Consider the following 20,371-nt stretch of genomic DNA (forward strand, 5'->3'; position numbering starts at 1 on the left):
GTGGTCTGTGGTCACCACCTGCAGAACCATTCCTTTATTGGGGGTGTCTTGCTAATTGCCTATAATTTCCACCTGTTGTCTATTCCATTTACACAACAGCATGTGAAATTTATTGTCAATCAGTGTTGCTTCCTAAGTGGACAGTTTGATTTCACAGAAGTGTGATTGACTTGGAGTTACATTGTGTTGTTTAAGTGTTCCCTTTATTTTTTTGAGCAGTGTATATATTTTAAGAGATTGCCAGTTGGATATGCTCTCTCCAAGGTTTTGTATATCTTATATCATATGAACATCATTTTCTGACTCATATAGATTCCCTCAGGGTTGCTCTGATGTCCAAATGATTTCAAATCTAAATTTCGTGATATGTAAAATTTTAAGTTGCATGTATTTGAAAATATCTACATTGGTCAGTCCAAAATTGCATTTGAATTCTGCCATGGAAATAAATATATTTCCTGTTACCAAGTCATTTTATCAAATCAAATCATTTTATGGTTTGCATTCCTTTAGATTTCCATATGGACCAATTTATCGGTGAATTCTGAAAAGCTATCCAAGGATTGTTCCATAGGGTTGTATTTTTAGGGAGTAATATTGCTTCTTGTAAAATACGTTTAATTTTCTTCTATATTGTTATATTGTTCTGAACTATGAAGTTATTAATGTTCTTAGCTTTATCCTTTGAAAATAGATGAGGATGCACATTATTTTTAATCATTTAAGAGACCCCGTTTCAAAGGTAACAAGCACTCATTAAGATCAGGTGTGGCCAATTAGTGGGCGCGACCAACACACTTTACAAGTTAGAGAATCGTTTTGTTGATGCTGAGAACGAAATCGATATGTTTTTAGATAACAATCTTCAAACATTCTCTGAACGTTACAACAATTTTCTTGTGGTTTTTATAGGAAGTTTTCTTAACTTTCTGAGAATGGATTGTATTTTTTTTAATTTATTACTTTTTCAGAAAAGTTGTGGGAAGGTTGTATGCAAAATAACCATAGGACAATCACGCACTTACCAAGCTCTAAAAAACATTGTTCTCAGAACGTAACTGATAATGGACTAGTGATAAGAGTATCAGGTTTAGATACAGTGCAATATATAGAGAGCATGATCACTTTTCACAGTGAGTCCCTACTTTAAAGACATGCAACAACCTTATCCCATTTCATTTTGACTGTGTAAGTAATTTATTGTACTGTGTTGAACTATTGGAAAGCCTATTTGGTTCCTAGAAAAGCGCTATATAAATCCAATATTATATTCTGAAATTAAATACCCATCTCTGGTTCCACAGTATCTGCATCAGGCACTCTATCCAACGCAGCCATTACTACTATCCAAACACTATCTAATACAGCCAGTGCAAACCAACCATCCAACACAGCCACTTCATCCAGTGTAACCACACCATCCTGTACGACCCGTCGATGTCTGGCCAGCATGCTGATTGCGAAAGAAGCTCTGAGTCAGCCACAGTCTCCATCATGCATCTCAATTATCCGTGTGCCGTTAATAGTGTACGAAACTCTGTCTGTCGTAAGTCACTTTCTGTTCCTTTTAATTGAGTTTTGTACAATGTGATAAGTTTCAGAGATAACCTATTGACATTTCTATCATTATGTGATGAATTATTTTCTTCCTAATAGGACACACAAAACCTCTGCTTCGAGAGTCGTCTGGAAGTCCTGCTGGTAAGTACACTCTTAGGGGGAAAAAAAGGTGCTATAATCTAAAATGGTTCTCCGGCTGTCTTCATAGGAGAACGTTTTGAAGAACCCTATTTGATTCCAGGTAGAACCCTTTTGGGTTCAATGTAGAACCCTTTACACAGAGGGTTTGACCTGGAACCAAAAAGTGTTTTCCTATGGGGACAACCGAAGAACCCTTTTGGAACCCCTTTTTCTAAGAGGGTAGGCACAAAACATCCAGCGAAACATTCAAGTAAATGTAACATTTTGTAATCATACTCATTATGATTGTAAACTACAGTCTTGGGAAGACCCTGACTTATCATGGGCCAATCAGTCTATCATCATGATATGGTGGTCCTGCCTGTCAGCAAAATCTGGACTCCTGAACTCCATGTGACTAATGGGTGAGTCCACTTATAACAGAATACAATAACTTATGTATGTTTAATTATAATTTTTCATTTAGATTTTATAACATTAGTTACTTAAATAGCGAGTGAAACATGGACAGAATTAGACAGTATTAATATGTTTTAAGTGGCCAAATGTTTAGGTGTGACAGTTTAGTAGATCAATCTTCAGTTGTCTGTCCTCAACCTCTCATGTCTAAAGAGTGCAAACAAAGATGAAGCACGGCAACAAGGATTTGCTGGTGCACAGCAACGGGACTATAGAGCACATGGTCATCATGAACACTGTGGTGGGCTGTGAGGTCAAACTGTACAATTACCCCTTCGCTTCAGATTTCTGTGCCATAGCCCTTAATGTGTGGGCAATTAGTGGTAAGTGCATCATTTCAAACCTCATTTTGTCTGCTAAATGGCTCTTGCACACAATTATTTACCAAAGCTCTTACTAACCAAAAACAACAAACCAATATTTTTCTGTCTGTATAGCCTAATGCAATTTAGTATATAATGCATTTCACTTTATTTGTCATCTTTGGAATTTTCTATGCATCCTGACTGTCTAGCATTTATTTTGGTGCTTGTTAGTGGGCTGGACACAGTGGGGCCATACTTAAGAACATTATAATTATTATTTTTTTTGTAAAAATTTAAGCAAAACCCGTTTCTGTCCCTGGTCCTGCCCAGTATAGTAATCATCTTGGCTGATGTGGGCAGCTTCGCCCTGCCGCTGGGAGAGAGCAAGCACATCCCCTTCAAGGTTAAACTGGTTCTCAGCGTCATCATGTTCCTCAACATCCTCAAGGACCTTCTGCCCGGAGGAGGCCAGTGCAGCCCCATCATCCGTGAGTGTCCTGTGTGTAATGCACCAGAATGAAACAGCATTTTGTTATAAACGGTGTGTATGTATTGGAGTTATAGAGCGACTGCGCCAAAAAACAAATAATTACTTTTGTAAACGTCCAGTCAGAAAAATGTATTCTATTGTAAAAATTGACTACAAAGTGTAAAAAGGAAACATTTTGTCATAAAATCAGCCTCTTCCAAAACTGAGTTTGGTACCTAAGTGTGTCAGAGTAAATTAAGATTGGGCTTGGATTCCAATCATGTCATCAATTCATGCCTCCTTTTGCCCCGGTGGCACCGTGTTTGTGGAAGATTGGGCAAGTTATTTATTTATTTTATTTATATTTTTTATTTCACCTTTATTTAACCAGGTAGGCAAGTTGAGAACAAGTTCTCATTTACAATTGCGACCTGGCCAAGATAAAGCAAAGCAGTTCGACAACATACAAAAACACAGAGTTACACATGGAGTAAAACAACATACAATCAATGATACAGTAGAAAAAAATAAGACTATACAATGTGAGCAAATGATGTGAGATAAGGGAGGTAAAGTCAAAAAAAAGTCCATGGTGGCAAAGTAAATAAAGTATAGCAATAAAACACTGGAATGGTAGATTTGTTATTTGAAGAAAGTTCAAAGTTAAAATATAAATAATATGGTGCAAAGGAGCTAAATAAATAAAATAAATAAATACAGTATGGGAAGAGGTAGTAGTTTGGGCTAAATTATAGATGGGCTATGTACAGGTGCAGTGATCTGGGAGCTGCTCTGATAGCTGGTGCTTAAAGCTAGTGAGGGAGATAAGTGTTTCCTATTTCAGAGATTTTTGTAGTTCGTTCCAATCATTGGCAGCAGAGAACTGGAAGGAGAGACGACCAAAGGAGGAGTTGGCTTTAGGGGTGACCAGAGAGATATACCTGCTGGAGCACGTGCTACAGATGGGTGCTGCTATGGTGACCAGTGAGCGGAGATAAGGGGGACTTTACCTAGCAGGGTCTTGTAGATGACCTGGAGCCAATGTGTTTGGCGACGATTATGAAGCGAAGGCCAGCCAACGAGAGCGTACAGGTCGCAGTGGTGGGTAGTATATGGGGCTTTGGTGACAAAACGGATGGCACTGTGATAGACTGCATCCAGCTTGTTGAGTAGGGTATTGGAGGCTATTTTGTAAATGACATTGCCGAAGTCGAGGATTGGTAGGATGGTCAGTTTTACGAGGGTATGTTTGGCAGCATGAGTGAAGGATGCTTTGTTGCGAAATAGGAAGCCTATAGGAATTTGGATTGGAGATGGAGATGATTGATGTGAGTCTGGAAGGAGAGTTTACAGTCTAACCAGACACCTAGGTATTTGTAGTTGTCCACAAATTCTAAGTCAGAACCGTCCAGAGAAGTGATGCTGGACAGGCGGGCAGGTGCAGGCAGCGATCGGTTGAAGAGCATGCATTTAGTTTTACTTGTTTTGCATGGCCTGGTGCCCCTGGTGGGTGGAGATTTCTCCAATGTGGTCCTGTGTAGCTCAGTTGGTAGAGCATGGTGCTTGCAATGCCAAGTTTGTGGGTTCGATTCACATGGGGGACCAATATGGAGAAAAGAAATCTGAAAATGTATGAACTCATTACTGTAAATTGCTCTGGATAAGAGCATCTACTAAACATGTAAAATGCAATTGACTAGTAGGAAATTAACCAATGGAATGGTCGAAAAGGAGCAAATCCCGCCCACCTGGGGAACTAGGCCATGTCAAATTACTCATATTTCCTCATGCACTAAGAAAGTCTCCTTCAGACAATACGGTGTAGATGGGAGGTCTGCCACATATTATGTTTGGCAGGAGCTTATTCAATCGCAAAATACTCTAGTGAAAATGGGCTTCCATAAAGTTGTTCAACAATCTTGGGCAGGATATGGATTAACTGTTACATTTACATTTACGTCATTTAGCAGACGCTCTTATCCAGAGCGACTTACAAATTGGTGCATTCGCCTTATGATATTCAGTGGAACAACCACTTTACAATAGTACATCTATATATTTTTTTGGGGGGGAGGGTTAGAAGGATTACTTTATCCTATCCCAGGTATTCCTTAAAGAGGTGGGGTTTCAGGTGTCTCCGGAAGGTGGTGATTGACTCCGCTGTCCTGGCGTCGTGAGGGAGCTTGTTCCACCATTGGGGTGCCAGAGCAGCGAACAGTTTTGACTGGGCTGAGCGGGAACTGTGCTTCCTCAGAGGTAGGGAGGCGAGCAGGCCAGAGGTGGATGAACGCAGTGCCCTTCTTTTGGTGTAGGGACTGTTCAGAGCCTGAAGGTACGGAGGTGCCGTTCCCCTCACAGCTCCGTAGGCAAGCACCATGGTCTTGTAGCAGATGCGAGCTTCAACTGGAAGCCAGTGGAGTGTGCGGAGGAGCGGGGTGACGTGAGAGAACTTGGGAAGGTTGAACACCAGACGGGCTGCGGCGTTCTGGATGAGTTGTAGGGGTTTAATGGCACAGGCAGGGAGCCCCGCCAACAGCGAGTTGCAGTAATCCAGACGGGAGATGACAAGTGCCTGGATTAGGACCTGCGCCGCTTCCTGTGTAAGGCAGGGTCGTACTCTGCGAATGTTGTAGAACATGAACCTACAGGATCGGGTCACGGCCTTGATGTTAGCGGAGAACGACAGGGTGTTGTCCAGGGTCACGCCAAGGCTCTTAGCACTCTGGGAGGAGGACACAATGGAGTTGTCAACCGTGATGGCGAGATCATGGAACGGGCAGTCCTTCCCCGGGAGGAAGAGCAGCTCCGTCTTGCCGAGGTTCAGCTTGAGGTGGTGATCCGTCATCCACACTGATATGTCTGCCAGACATGCAGAGATGCGATTCGCCACCTGGTTATCAGAAGGGGGAAAGGAGACGATTAATTGTGTGACGTCTGCGTAGCAATGATAGGAGAGACCATGTGAGGATATGACAGAGCCAAGTGACTTGGTGTATAGTGAGAATAGGAGAGGGCCTAGAACTGAGCCCTGGGGGACACCAGTGGTGAGAGCACGTGGTGCGGAGACGGATTCTCGCCACTCCACCTGGTAGGAGCGACCTGTCAGGTAGGACGCAATCCAAGAGTGAGCGGCGCCGGAGATGCCCAACTCGGAGAGGGTGGAGAGGAGGACCTGATGGTTCACAGTATCAAAGGCAGCAGATAGGTCTAGAAGGATGAGAGCAGAGGAGAGAGAGTTAGCTTTAGCAGTGCAGAGAGCCTCCGTGACACAGAAGAGCAGTCTCAGTTGAATGACCGGTCTTGAAACCTGACTGATTTGGATCAAGAAGGTCATTCTGAGAGAGATAGCAAGAGAGCAGGCCAAGGATGGCACGCTCAAGAGTTTTGGAGAGAAAAGAAACAAGGGATACTGGTCTGTAGTTGTTGACATCGGAGGGATTGAGTGTTGGTTTTTTGAGAAGGGGTGCAACTTTCGCTCTCTTGAAGACGGAAGGGACGTAGCCAGCAGTCAAGGATGAGTTGATGAGGGAGGTGAGGTAAGGGAGAAGGTCTCCGGAAATGGTCTGGAGAAGACAGGAGGGGATAGGGTCAAGCAGGCAGGTTGTTGGGCGGCCGGCCATCACAAGTCGCAACATTTCATCTGGAGAGAGAGGGGAGAAAGAGGTCAAAGCACAGGGTAGGGCAATGTGAGCAGGACTAGCAGTGTCGTTTGACTTAGCAAACGAGGATCGGATGTCGTCAACCTTCTTTTCAAAATGGTTGACGAAGTCATCCGCAGAGAGGGAGGAGGGGGAAGGGGAGGAGGATTCAGGAGGGAGGAGAAGGTGGCAAAGAGCTTCCTAGGGTTAGAGGCAGATGCTTGGAATTTAGAGTGGTAGAAAGTGGCTTTAGCAGCAGAAACAGAGGAAGAAAATGTAGAGAGGAGGGAGTGAAAAGATGCCAGGTCCGCAGGGAAGCTAGTTTTCCTCCATTTCCACTCGGCTGCCCGGAGCCCTGTTCTGTGAGCTCGCAATGAGTCATCAAACCACGGAGCAGGAGGGGAGGACCGAGCCGGCCGGGAGGATAGGGGACATAGAGAGTCAAAGGATGCAGAAAGGGAGGAGAGGAGGGTTGAGGCAGAATCAGGAGATTGGTTGGAGAAGGATTGAGCGGAGGGAAGAGATGATAGGATGGAAGAGGAGAGAGTAGCAGGAGAGAGAGAGAGAGAGAGAGAGAGCGAAGGTCGCGACGGCGCAATACCATCTGAGTAGGGGCAGAATGAGTAGTGTTGGAGGAGAGCGAGAGGGAAAAGGATACAAGGTAGTGGTCGGCGACTTGGAGGGGAGTTGCAGTGAGATTAGTAGAAGAACAGCATCTAGTAAAGATGAGGTCAAGTGTATTGCCTGCCTTGTGAGTAGGGGGGGGGGGCGGTGAGAGGGTGAGGTCAAAAGAGTAGAGGAGTGGAAAGAAGGAGGCAGAGAGAAATTAGTCAAAGGTAGACGTAGGGAGGTTAAAGTCACCCAGAATTGTGAGGGGTGAGCCATCCTCAGGAAAGGAACTTATCAAGGCGTCAAGCTCATTGATGAACTCTCCAAGGGAACCTGGAGGGCGATAAATGATAAGGATGTTAAGCTTGAATGGGCTAGTGACTGTGACAGCATGGAATTCAAATGAGGAGATAGACAGATGGGTCAGGGGAGAAAGAGAGAATGTCCACTTGGGAGAGATGAGGATTCCAGTGCCACCACCCCGCTGACCAGATGCTCTCGGGGTATGCGAGAACACGTGGTCAGACGAGGAGAGAGCAGTAGGAGTAGCAGTGTTTTCTGTGGTAATCCATGTTTCCGTCAGCGCCAAGAAGTCGAGGGACTGGAGGGTAGCATAGGCTGAGATGAACTCTGCCTTGTTGGCCGCAGACCGGCAGTTCCAGAGGCTGCCTGAGACCTGGAACTCCACGTGGGTCGTGGGCGCTGGGACCACCAGGTTAGAGTGGCAGTGGCCATGTGGTGTGAAGCGTTTGTGTGGCCTGTGCAGAGAGGAGAGAACAGGGATAGACAGACACATAGTTGACAGGCTACAGAAGAGGCTACGCTAATGCAAAGGAGATTGGAATGAAAATGAACTAAACAACAGGGGAAACGAGAGAGCAGGGCCTCCCTCACTAACCATTCACTGAAACACTCAAATATAACTTTTCCAACTTCCACTTTAGAAATTATAATTGTTGTAAACTACAGTGGTTCAATGTTTCCAGGAATAGGCTCAAACTTAGTTTATTCAGCTAGATAACTTGGTACAGTATTCTTCCGTGAAACCCACCCAGTGCACCGTATCCTATGACGCCGTAGCTAACTAGCATCCAATAACACACGGTTAGCACCAATACTTGGTTACAACAAACTACCAATGGATCATTCGTGTCCGTGTCTAGTTCCTTTCATAACGCAGAAGTAATTAAACGTTGGCTGGCTAACACAAAGACAGTCCTGCTAGCTACACGAGTGGACTACACAACTCGAAAGTTCAGAAAGTTAAGTTTACGTTGCAAAAATCTTATTGACTAAAAATGATACAGTACTGCTAGCTGGTAGAGTTGGCTAGCTAGCAGTGGCTGTTACGTCTCATGCTAGCTACTACTTCTGTGGGCTGTCAACCCTCAAACCCGAGACTGCCTGGTGTTGTTGGTGACTTGTGGTGAGTTGGTTACACTAGCAAGCAAAGTTAGCTAGCTACATTATTTGATAATGCTAATGAGCCAGGCTAGCTATGACACTGTGATGTAACTAACAGTTATCTAAATACAAAGCTAACATTAGCAAGCTAGCTAACAGCTTTTTTAACTGCAAGATCAAGGGATCTTGATTGGCTATCAGGCCAGATCTTGCTAACTGTAGCCTATTCATCGCCATTTCAGGTTTGCTAGGATGTAGCCAGCTTGCTTTCAATAATCTTTCAATTCCAACTGGCAAGCCAAAAGATCCCTGCTAGTTAACATTAGCGAATGTTAGCTAGCTAGCTAACTAACTATACCTAATTTCAAGTCAGATTTGCAAATTAAGCAGCTAGCAATCTAGAAAAACAGGTAAAATTTATGAGATTTTACTGAGTTACAGTTTAAATAAGGAAATCAGTCAATTGAAATAAATTCATTAGGCCCTAATCTATGGATTTTACATGACTGGGAATACAGATATGCATCTGTTGGTCACAGATACTCTTTTGTTTTTTAAAGGTATGGATGTGGATCAGAAAACCAGTCAGTATCTGGTGTGACCACTATTTGCCTCATGCAGTGCGACACTCCTTCATAGAGTTGACCAGGCTGTTGATTGTGGCCTGTGGAATGTTGTCCTACTCTTCAATGGTTGTGCAAAGTTGCTGGATATTGTCGGGAACTGGAACATGCTGTTGGAACACATGTTGATCCAGAGCATCCCAAACATGCTCAATCGGTGACATGTCTGGTGAGTATGCAGGCCATGGAAGAACTGGGAAATGTTCAGCTTCAGGAATTGAGTACAGTGCAGATTCTTGCGACATGGGGCAGTGCATTATCATTCTGAAACATGGTGATGGCACGACAATGGGCCTCAGGATCTCGTCACGGTAACTCTGATTTCAAATTACCATCGATAAAATGCAATTGTGTTTGTCCGTAGCTTATGACTGCCCATACCATAACCCCACCTCCACCATGGGGCACTCTGTTCACAAAGTGGTAAACCGCTCATCCACACAACGCCAAACACGCTGTCTGCCATCTGCCCGGTACAGCTGAAACCAGGATTAATCCATGAAGTGCACACTTCTCCAGCGTGCCAGTGGCCATCGAAGGTATAGGATTTGCCCTATGAAGTCGGTTACGACGCCAGTCAGGTTAAGACCCTCGTAAAGACAACGAGCATGCAGATGCGTTTCCCTGAGATGGTTTCTGACAGTTTGTGCAGAAATTCTTCGGTTGTGCAAACCCACAGTTTCATCAGCTCTCCGGGTGGCTCGTCTCAGACCATTATGGGATCAGCCATCTTGCTTCAGGGTGAGATGTGGCGATATGCTGATATCTACAGTATCTAATGACGTTATGTCAAGTTCATAAACGCACTGCCAGACATGCACAGTACAACCTGTGATGTTCTATACTGACGCAACATGTAAAGTGTTGGTCCCATGTTTCATGAGCTAAAGTAAAAGATCCCAGAAACGTTCCATATACGCACAAAAAGCTTATTTCTATCAAATTGTATGCACACATTTGTTTACATCCTTGTTAGTGAGCATTTCTCCTTTGCCAAGATAATCCATCCACCTAACAGGTGTGGCATATAAAGAAGCTGATTAAACATAATCCCACAGGTGCACCTTGTGCTGGGGACAAAAGTCCACTCTAAAATGTGCAGTTTTGTCACAAAACACTGTTGTAGGACCGCTGAGCTGATTGAAGACCGCGGGCATTCAACTCGCAGTAGTTGATATCGTTTCCACAGTAACATGTATTTACATCACGTGAAGAAACTTTAAAACTAAGTTCCAAGGTACTTTCGCAGCAGGATTTTGTAGAACGAGTATCACATGAAGCATTCCAGACAATGGTTCTTGGCATACTTTTTATTTGACAGAGAAATATATGCTAGCCTAAGGTTAGATAGGCTAACCAGCTCCCCCCAGTTTGGCTAAACATATGGTCAATAAGAGTTTCTATTCACCTCTTCTTTTCTACTTTAGCCTACACACAGAACTGAATTGGATGACCATCTTGAGATGGCGAGTCACTCAGGTGGGGTGAAGTCCTCAACTTAAACTTCTCTCCATAGCAAAGCTAGCTTGCTGTCACTACACTAACGTTACTTCCCTGTTTTGTTATTGAATGGCAAAGACGCACCCACATCAAACAACAACAAAGACAACTTTTGTTTGGCTTCAGTCATGAACGCTAGCGTTTCTTAATGAGACAAATCTAAAACGAGGACAAATCAGGAAGTTCAGCCGCCCTTTAAGAATGTGCAGAAAGCTCACTCCACAGCTAGCTTGAAATGTTGTCACGGGAGCTATCAAATTGGATATTTTTCTATAGCTCAATTGCTAAAGAAGTTGTCAAGGAGGACGGCTGATGTGTGTTAGCGAGCAGACTTTCACTATTTCCAGCCCGGTATGTTACAGGACAGTAAAGGAAGCTATACTGTTAGCAGCACACTGATGTCGGTTTCATGTACACAGTACCTCTCTGCCACCATATAACACTCACACATTTCTCTCTCTCGTTGTTCTCCATAGGAAAGCACTTCTGTTTCTGTTTGGTCATCCTGGTGTTGAGCACGTTGCAGTCTATGGTGCTCACACGTCTGGCTAAGTGTGGAACTCTCTGGCCCTGCAGCCTCTCCAAGTCCAAAGACTCACTGCTTAAAGACACAGACAATGAAGAGGGTAAACTTTTTCATTCTTCTGTCATCTCAGTTACCCACAGAGCAAAATATATTTTCATGGTTTCCAAAGAAGACGTTAACAAACCTCCTTATTAGGGCTGTCAGAGTTAATCAGTTAACCTGTTATGGCTAGGGGGCAGTATTTTCACGGCCGGATAAAAAAACGTACCCGATTTAAATCTGATTATTACTCCTGCCCAGAAACTAGAATATGCATATAATTATTAGCTTTGGATAGAAAACACTCCAAAGTTTCTAAAACTGTTTGAATGGTGTCTGTGAGTATAACAGAACTCATTTGGCAGGCCAAAACCTGAGGAGATTCCATGCAGGAAGTGCCCTGTCTGACAATTTCTTGCCCTTCTTGATTATCTCTATCCAATACAGGGGATCTCTGCTGTTACGTGACACTTCCTACGGCTCCCATGGGCTCTCAGAAGGCGGCAAAAAGCTGAATCGTGGCTTTGCAGGCTCTGGCTGAAAAAAAGTAGCGCGTTTGGATAGTGGCTGCTCACAGTACTGTGAGACTCAGGCTCGTGCCCGAGTCGACCCCATGCTTTATTTTCTTTCATCTTTTTACCTAAACGCAGATTCCCGGTTGGAATATTATCACTTTTTTACGAGAAAAATGGCATAAAAATTGATTTTAAACAGCGGTTGACATGCTTCGAAGTACGGTAATGGAATATTTAGAAATCTTTTGTCACGAAATGCGCCATGCTCATGACCCTTATTTACACTTCGGATAGTGTCTTGAACGCACGAACAAAACGCCGCTATTTGGATATAACAATGGATTATTTTGAACCAAACCAACATTTGTTATTGAAGTAGCAGTCCTGGGAGTGCATTCTGACGAAGAACACCAAAGGTAATCAAACTTTTCTAATAGTAAATCGGAGTTTGGTCAGGGCTAAACTTGGTGGGTGTCTAAATAGCTAGCCGTGATGGCTGGGCTATCTACTCAGAATATTGCAAAATGTGCTTTCACCGAAAAGCTAATTTAAAATCGGACACCTCGATTGCACAAAGGAGTTCTGTATCTATAATTGTTATGTTTTTTGTGAACGTTTATCGTGAGTAATTTAGTAAATTCACCGGAGGTTTATTAATGTAAAAAGCTGTTTTTTTTTTTATATAAATATGAACTTGATTGAACAAAATATGCATGTATTGTATAACATAATGTCCTAGGTGTGTCATCTGATGAAGATCATCAAAGGTTAGTGCTGCATTTAGCTGTGGTTTTGTTTTTTGTGACATTATATGCTAGCTTGAAAAATGGGTGTCTGATTATTTCTGGCTGGGTACTCTGCTGACATAGTCTAATGTTTTGCTTTCTCTGTAAAGCCTTTTTGAAATCGGACAGTGTGGGTAGATAAAGGAGAGTCTTGTCTTTAAAATGCTGTAAAATAGTCATATGTTTGAAAAATTGAAGTTTTTGTATTTTTGAGGAATTTGTAATTCGCGCCACGCCTATCATTGGATATTGGAGCAGGTGTTCCGCTAGCGGAACGTCTAGATGTAAGAGGTTTTAGCTCAAGTTAACATTTTTATACTTTAGTCCACAATATTTTTTTATTTACTATTAATCGCATTGTCTGAGTGTTGAATACACTGAAAACATCCCAAATACATAATCTATACCGCAAAAATCTACAATACCATGTAAAAACAAGTTGACATTGAGATGAAATAAAATGTCCTTTCTCAATTGACCAAATTTTTACTAACTGTTACAATAGACAGAATCAAGACGTCAATATTGTTAATGTTTCTTTGTATGAAAAATCATAAAATTACATCTCACTTTGGAATGTATTTCCCCCCCCAGTTAATTGTTTGACAGCCCTAGTCTTTATGCAACCATTTATAACCTGACCATGATGTCTAATGACTTTATTGCAACTAGTCTACATTAAGGGGGTACCCCATTAAAATATATGCGTATAGGGGGAATTTAAACCATTTACTGACAGTGTTACTGTTTGAGAGTTTTTTTATTTTTTGCTATTTCCAATTTGTGGTCAAATATGACACCTGTTGGCACTTTTAGGGGGCGAAATAAATTGGCACTTGTAGGGTTAAAAAAATGAAATCACCATAAACAAGTTGAGGTATTTTGTTAACGCACAACCATTCTTACTCTCTAGCTGCAGTTAAAGCATGCAGTTGACATCTTTCCCAGCATATTTCTCGCATGTCCACAAAAATAATATGTTAATCATGTTATCCTTTTTTCTCTCATTTACTTTGTCTAGAATATTACTGTCATCAAACTGAAAGACTCAGAGGAAGAGAAGAACACACCCCTCCAGAAAGTGGTGAAGTTTCTCAACAAAATGGCTGCACAAGACCAGAAAAAAGTGAGACGCCATCGCTTTGCCAACGAAGTGGACTTGATCTGTTTCTATCTCACCGTCCTCATTGTTTACTCATTCATCATTTAATTTTTCTCCTTTGGTTCTCGATGTGAGATCGACCATTTAGAATTCTGGCATTAAAATCTTTATTTGCTTTTAACAGTATTTAAATAAATATAAAGTATGTGTGTATTCTTCACTAGAGATTTAACAATATTTATTTCAATGTTTGAAACTAGCCAGTCATATGTGGAATAATACATTTAGCAAATAGGACTCTAAATATACCTGCAAGCAGCAATGAACAGGTTTCAAAGGGTGACACAGGAGGTACAGTGCAGCCATAATGAGTCCAGCAACAACAACAAAAATTCTCAAAAAACATTCAAGACTGATGTAATGAGCCTAAGTGGGGTGTTCATTGGATAGACTAATGATGCGTTGAACATATGTCTGAAAACAAACTAGTTGTCAGTTATTGTTGCCCGTGGTGTAAACATGCCTAACCAGTTTGCTAATGTAGCCTGTGATAACGAGCTCCTGAGTCTAGCTTCATTTTAGTCAGTAGCTATCCTTCTAAATGCGGTGGTTACTGGATAAACTACCTATGAGTTGGTTGAACATATTTGGCTGAAAATGAACTAATAGCCAGTTGTTGTTGTCCATGGTGGAACTATCTAACCTGCCGGCTCCTGAAGCCCCCATGAGCTCCTGAGTTTTGAAGCAGTCTGCTAGTGTCGTAAAATTAGCATTTAGCTAGCAAACTGAGCTGTTTTACAGGGCTGAGATGACTCAAACGCTCCAGCAAACCCTGCTCTGGGATAATATTAACGGGCTGCGGGAATATTACATTTGTCTTTTAATTGTGCAGGGATGCAAACTGGTGAGGGCCCAAAATGGTGACCATATTCTTTGGGGGGTGGAAACACACAAATGTTTGAAGTACCAGAAAATGTGCTTATTTTCAGACTAATATTGTCACGACACCAACATTTTATTAACAATGTGATACCAGGCCAAGTATCATGATACCACAGGGGAAATTAATTTGCATCCTGTTCACACATCCCCATGGAAATCTGTTACCGTTTTCTATACGATTTGCACATGCTACACAAAAACCTGTCCCCGATATTCACACATCTACTCAATTTAACTTCACACTGTTTACTGTATAATAGAATAGGCTACTGCAGACAATGGCCGATTTGCTCATATCCAAAGGCCTTCCTGTAATTGGGCAGGAGGAATGTAGTATGGAATATAAATGTTGTCTTTGTGGCAGTCAAGGGAAAACACTATGCCTATATGCAACTCTTCAGATAACTTTACACACATTCACTTACTCCCTCTCTCACACAGAGCACTAGGCCTCTATTACTCCTGTTTGTGCAGAAAAAAAACATTTGTCAGCAGAGCGAGGAGAAAATCGTTACACATCTCACAGTACAAGAGCATTGCAGATTTTGTGCTGATCAAAATCAAACATTGGAACGTCTGGGACGGCTCTGCGTTTCTGACCCGCTCACATTAAACGAACGTCGGTGACGGATGCGTGCCCCGAGTAGGCAATGACTTGGGGATTTTCTCTATGACCTCAAAAACTTGTCTGGGACAGCTAAATCGGGGCAAAAATCGTAGTGTACACCTGGCTTTAGGCACCAAACAGAATTTAACAAACCCCATAAAAATATAGATATTTGATTAAGGTAGAGCTTAGAATTAAATTGATTAGGAATATGCATCCTACCTTTGAAACACCTCTGCATATCTATCCCTTTCCCATTCTTCCTGTGCCATCCAAATTTCTGTAATGTGAACGATGATGAAGGCCAGTGATGAAGATGCGTCTAGCGACTTGCTGGTGCCGAGGCCCAGGGTGATGACTCAATCACGATTTATGGTATTGTTTGAATGACAGACCATCTGGGGGCTGTTACAGGAGTCAAACACCTTATCAGTGGCAATCTGGATGAAAACACATTCCCATGGAAGTCCTGGGGTCTCTGGTGCCAGGAGAGGTGTAAAGACTGATGAAACTTGAATCAACTAAATGAAGGTTACTGTATGAAAATTGTCATGTTTGGATTGTTTCAAGAGTTCATAAAGGGCTATGGATTTTGATATGTTTTATAATACTATGCTGTTAAGACTTAAGATATTTTGTATTCTGTTTATCGTGAAGATTACTGGTATGTACCATTTGCTAATTGTATACTTATTGCGGAATACATTGGATTACTTTCAAATAGATACAAACCGTAGTCCTCACATTTCTGAGTAATATTCCTTGAATTATTATTTGGTGGAATGTCTAATGGTAAATGTTATTCACAATATACATAGCATATATGCTCTCTCTCTAACTGTGCATCTCTGAGCTAAGGTTAACTCAATAATTGAATGCTAGGACATTAGCTCCTTGTTCCTTAGCCTCTTAATGATTGCATAATGGTAAACCTACACACGTACATCTTATAGTATTCAGAGTGGTGACACAAGGCTTGCAACCTTGGCAATTCCCACTGGTTATGATTATGGGCCCATAGTGTTCTCATGATAATGGAGTCAGATGGTATATCATAGTTAGACCCCTACACTCATTCTGTCATCCTCAGACAAATTGAATTTTCACCATTCTACATTATCAGGTTGTTAGCTAGCTAGGTAATATGACTAAACAACCCACTGGGCAAAAACTGGTTGAATCAATGTTGTTTCCATGTCATTTGAACCCCCCCAAAAATCTTTGTAATGACATTGAATCGACATGGAAAACTGATTGGATTAGCAGAAAGTCATCAACATTAGGGCATTTCATATTTTTTTTCACCCAACTCTTTAACCAAATCCAATGACGTGGTGACATTTGTTGTTGAATTCATGTTAGTTGACAACTCAACCAATTTTAAATCAAAACTAAACGTTGAACTGACATCTGTGCCCAGTGGGAATGTTGTTTATTATCGAACCCAAAAAATAGCAACCCACAACATGGTTATATACAATGCGCATAACAAGAATAACAAGTAACCTCTTAGAGAAAAGGGTTCCAAAAGGGTTCTTTGGCTATCCCCATTGTACCTGGAGCCAAAAGGAGTTCTTCAAAGGGTTATCCTATGGGGACAGCCGCAGAACCCTTTTTGGTTCCAGATAGCACCTTGTTTTTTAAGAGCGTAATATGGGGCACAACTTTTGAACGGTGTGTGCTACAGACACACGGTTTTCAGCAATGGAAAGGCGCAAGTATGATTGTGACGAAACTGTGCTCCGTTTGTCCTCTATGGCAGTCAGGGGTTGTGTAAACCCCTAATGAATACACGGAAAGGGGACTGTAGCTGTAGTATAGATGCAGTGTGAAGGCCTGATATTATCTCCTAACTAAGCAGGTTCTCAACCTTCCTGTTTCAAATTGAAGAGTCTTATCTGGTGAGAACACTTTAATTAAATATACCGGTGCTGTTGAGTGGAACAAACTATGACAGCGAGTAAGAGCCATGCCGACCATAACTTAATTTAAAAAGAATGTCAAAAGCTGGCGAACTGCAGCACCCCAAACAATTCCTTCTCGTTTGAGTTTTCTGAGCAGAGACTGTGTATGTTTTTGTGTCCATCATAACATTCAATGATACATTCATTTCATTTCATCTTGCACCATGCAATCAATTACCAGTTCTAAACATGTATTTTTCATCTCTACAGTATATCTCAACTGCCTGCAGCATAATCTATTTTACAGTTGTTGGTTGGAGCAGGTCTCCAGAGCCGCTGAGCCGGAGGAGTTTGTATTAAAGGCTCTGCATGGCCAATCAGACAGCTGCAGTGGTCGTACAGCACTTACTGCGATACGGCCTCCGCAGAAGTCAGAGCAGACATACAGTGGCTTGAAAAAGTATTCACCCCCCTTGGCATTTTTCCCTATTTTGTTGCCTTACAACCTGGAATTAAAATAGATTTTTTGGGGGGTTTGTATCATTTGATTTACACAACATGCCTACCACTTTGAAGATGCAAAATATTTTTTATTGTTAAATAAACAAGAAAAAAAACAGAACTTGAGCGTGCATAACTATTCACCCCTCCCCCCAAAGTCAATACTTTGTAGAGCCACCAGTTGCAGCAATTACAGCTGCAAGTCTCTTGGGGTATGTTGCTATCAGCTTATCACATCTAGACACTGGGATTTCTGCCCATTCTTTAAGGCAAAACTGCTCCAGCTCCTCAAGTTGGATGGGTTCCGCTGGTGTGCAGCAATCTTTAAGTCATACCACAGATTCTCAATTGGATTGAGGTCTGGGCTTTGCAGGGCATTAATGCCCTCCTTGCCTGGTATGTGAGTTTTGGTGGGCGGCCCTCTCTTGGCAGGTTTGTTGTGGTGCCATATTCTTTCCATTTTTTAATAATGGATTTAATGGTGCTCCGTGGGATGTTCAAAGTTTCAGATATTTTTTTATAACCCAACCCTGATCTGTACTTCTCCAGAACTTTGTCCCTGACCTGTTTGGAGAGCTCCTTGGTCTTCATGGGGCCGCTTGCTTGGTGGTGCCCCTTGCTTAGTGGTGTTGCAGACTGTGGGGCCTTTCAGAACAGGTGGATATATACTGAGATCATGTGACAGATCATGTGACACTTAAATAAAGTCCACCTGTGTGCAATCTAACTAATTATGTGACTTCTGAAGGTAATTGGTTGCACCAGATCTTATTTAGGGGCTTCATAGCAAAGGGGGTGAATACATATGCACGCACTACTTTTCCGTAAAAAAAAAATAGTAATTTAATGTTATTTTGTTAATTTCACTTCACCAATTTGGGCTATTTTGTGTATGTCCATTACATGAAATCCAAATAAAAAGACATTTAAATTACAGGTTGTAATGCAACAAAATAGGAAAAACGCCAAGGGGGATGAATACTTTGCAAGGCACTGTACTTTTTACACTTTGCAGAGCAGCGCTGTTATGAAGGGAGTTGTCAAAGAATTGAGTTTGTGTTTATACAGGACCTCCCCCACCTACCGTCAACCAATCATGTCAATGCGGAACTATACTGAGCCCCCCTCATTGTTACAACATTTGAGAGGTGCACGGCGATGCAGTACAGAGCTTGATTTGGCCTCTGCATGCGCCCGGAGGCTCTGCCATTGTGTCACACCCTCCATACGAAGCCCCCGAACACATTGGCGGATCAAGCATAAATTGGCTTTTAATCCTGCTGTAGTCATTGCAGCCAGCAGGTCAAATGAACAACGAAATGAACGAGTCTCTCAGAAAAACTAGTCATGACTCTTGAGTCTGTAAAAAGAGCCATTAAAAAGAACAAATTGTTCGCAAACTGCACATCACTACTGGAGAGGCCCTACTTATTTGTACAGTATTTGGCAGTGGGATGGACCACTCTGACTGATTCAGGTCAGGTCATATTCAAATCAGAGTAATTGTCTGTGAGTAAATCTGGAATGTGGTTCAAGTTGAGGGATAGAGAGCAGCCAGTCAAGGTGAACCTTTTCTGCAACAGTAAATTCCTAGGGGTACTCCATGGTTTATGTTCTATTCTTTTACATTCTTAACATGGACCTTAAATTGTGTGATAAAAAAAATATATTATAACCTTTAAATATAACTTCTATATATTATGCGATGCAGCAACCTACTACAATATGTTTGTTATTGTTGAATTTTACACAAAGCATTAAATGATGATCATATTTGACAAAAAGGGAAATTATAATCCGTTTTTTACTGTTGCATTGAGCATTAACATATGCATGTCCTAAATCTAGACTACAATTGACCAAACATCTGTTGTGCAACACTTCCCCTTACTGGAGAAGAAACAAATGTCTGGTGAAAACTGTTTTGTCGACCCAAAAAATATACATAACAATACTCAGCTGCCAAAACAATCAATATTGTAGTGGTTTATTTTGATTATATGATATTAGTAGCTGATAATGAAATGTTAAGTTGTGTAAATGAAATGTTCTTCCAAGCTGTGCACACAAGAGTTAAGTGGCCATTTGCTGATTCTGAATGGATCATGCTGTATATGTTCACAATAAATAGCCAAGGAGACAAGCATGGGGACTAGTCTTTGTTGACACTGAATATCCGTTTGAATATTGGTTAGACTACAATTAGGCTGGAGGAAACGTTAACTAAATTGAGGTGAGTGCTGCTCATGATCATCTTGTGTAGTTATATATTAGAACATTTTGTTATTTAGTTTAACAAGTGGATTATTTTGCTCTTCACTCCCAGTCGTTTAGTATCCCAGGCCTACTCCTAACCAAAATATTGTGACTTCACTGACTTTTTGTTTCTGATTTTGTTTCACTGAATCTCCGTCTGTATAGGCTATTTGGTTAAATGATTTCTGGTTGGGCAAATAAGTGGAGGTGGTATAGCTCATCTATTTGTTTGGTCATCCGTCACTGATCAGAAACATTTAGCATGCAATGATGTAGTCTAAATCCAGAGTAGGCCTATTGTTTTGCTCGATTGCGTATACGCAACTCCAAAAACCCGCGGAGGTTGTGAAATATGAACACGAGACTCACACGCTTTTGAAAATAGGATTACTATTATTTTCTATCAGTATCATGATGAAGATAAGACCAGACACCAGCTCCCTAACAAAGTGGAGTGAGTATTGTTTAAAAATGGGCTCGGTTTAA

At 41.8% G+C, this 20,371-nt stretch overlaps 1 protein-coding gene and 1 long non-coding RNA gene across 3 annotated transcripts in view; both read left to right on the forward strand.

The window, feature by feature from the left end:
* Positions 1-20,371, forward strand: part of LOC106602060 (uncharacterized) — a 35,797-nt gene that overhangs the window by 2,882 nt on the left and 12,544 nt on the right. The window contains exons 3-5 of the long non-coding RNA XR_006770157.1: positions 1,305-1,546; positions 1,657-1,701; positions 2,000-2,105. This is a non-coding gene — a long non-coding RNA (uncharacterized lncRNA). The remainder of the gene's footprint in view (positions 1-1,304; positions 1,547-1,656; positions 1,702-1,999; positions 2,106-20,371) is intronic.
* Positions 2,202-15,802, forward strand: LOC123723909 (5-hydroxytryptamine receptor 3C-like). 2 transcript variants are annotated; one of them, XM_045719813.1, is made up of 4 exons: positions 2,202-2,483; positions 2,801-2,953; positions 11,185-11,334; positions 13,595-15,802. In XM_045719813.1, exons 1-4 carry the CDS (start codon positions 2,327-2,329, stop codon positions 13,807-13,809), a joined length of 675 nt encoding a protein of 224 aa, XP_045575769.1. In that variant the 5' UTR covers positions 2,202-2,326; the 3' UTR covers positions 13,810-15,802. The 2 variants fall into 2 exon arrangements, with proteins under 2 accessions (XP_045575769.1, XP_045575770.1); XM_045719814.1 differs by lacking the exon at positions 13,595-15,802 and having other exon boundaries at positions 11,185-11,492.

This window comes from Salmo salar, chromosome ssa06 (assembly GCF_905237065.1).
Source record: "Salmo salar chromosome ssa06, Ssal_v3.1, whole genome shotgun sequence".
Lineage (NCBI taxonomy): Eukaryota > Metazoa > Chordata > Actinopteri > Salmoniformes > Salmonidae > Salmo > Salmo salar.

Coding starts and splice junctions, on each gene's coding strand:
- LOC123723909 (XM_045719813.1), top strand. CDS start 2,327: ATGAAGCACGGCAACAAGGATTTGCTGGTGCACAGCAACGGGACTATA. Junction 2,954..11,184: donor CCAGTGCAGCCCCATCATCC/GTGAGTGTCCTG, acceptor TGTTCTCCATAG/GAAAGCACTTCTGTTTCTGT. Junction 11,335..13,594: donor AGACACAGACAATGAAGAGG/GTAAACTTTTTC, acceptor TACTTTGTCTAG/AATATTACTGTCATCAAACT.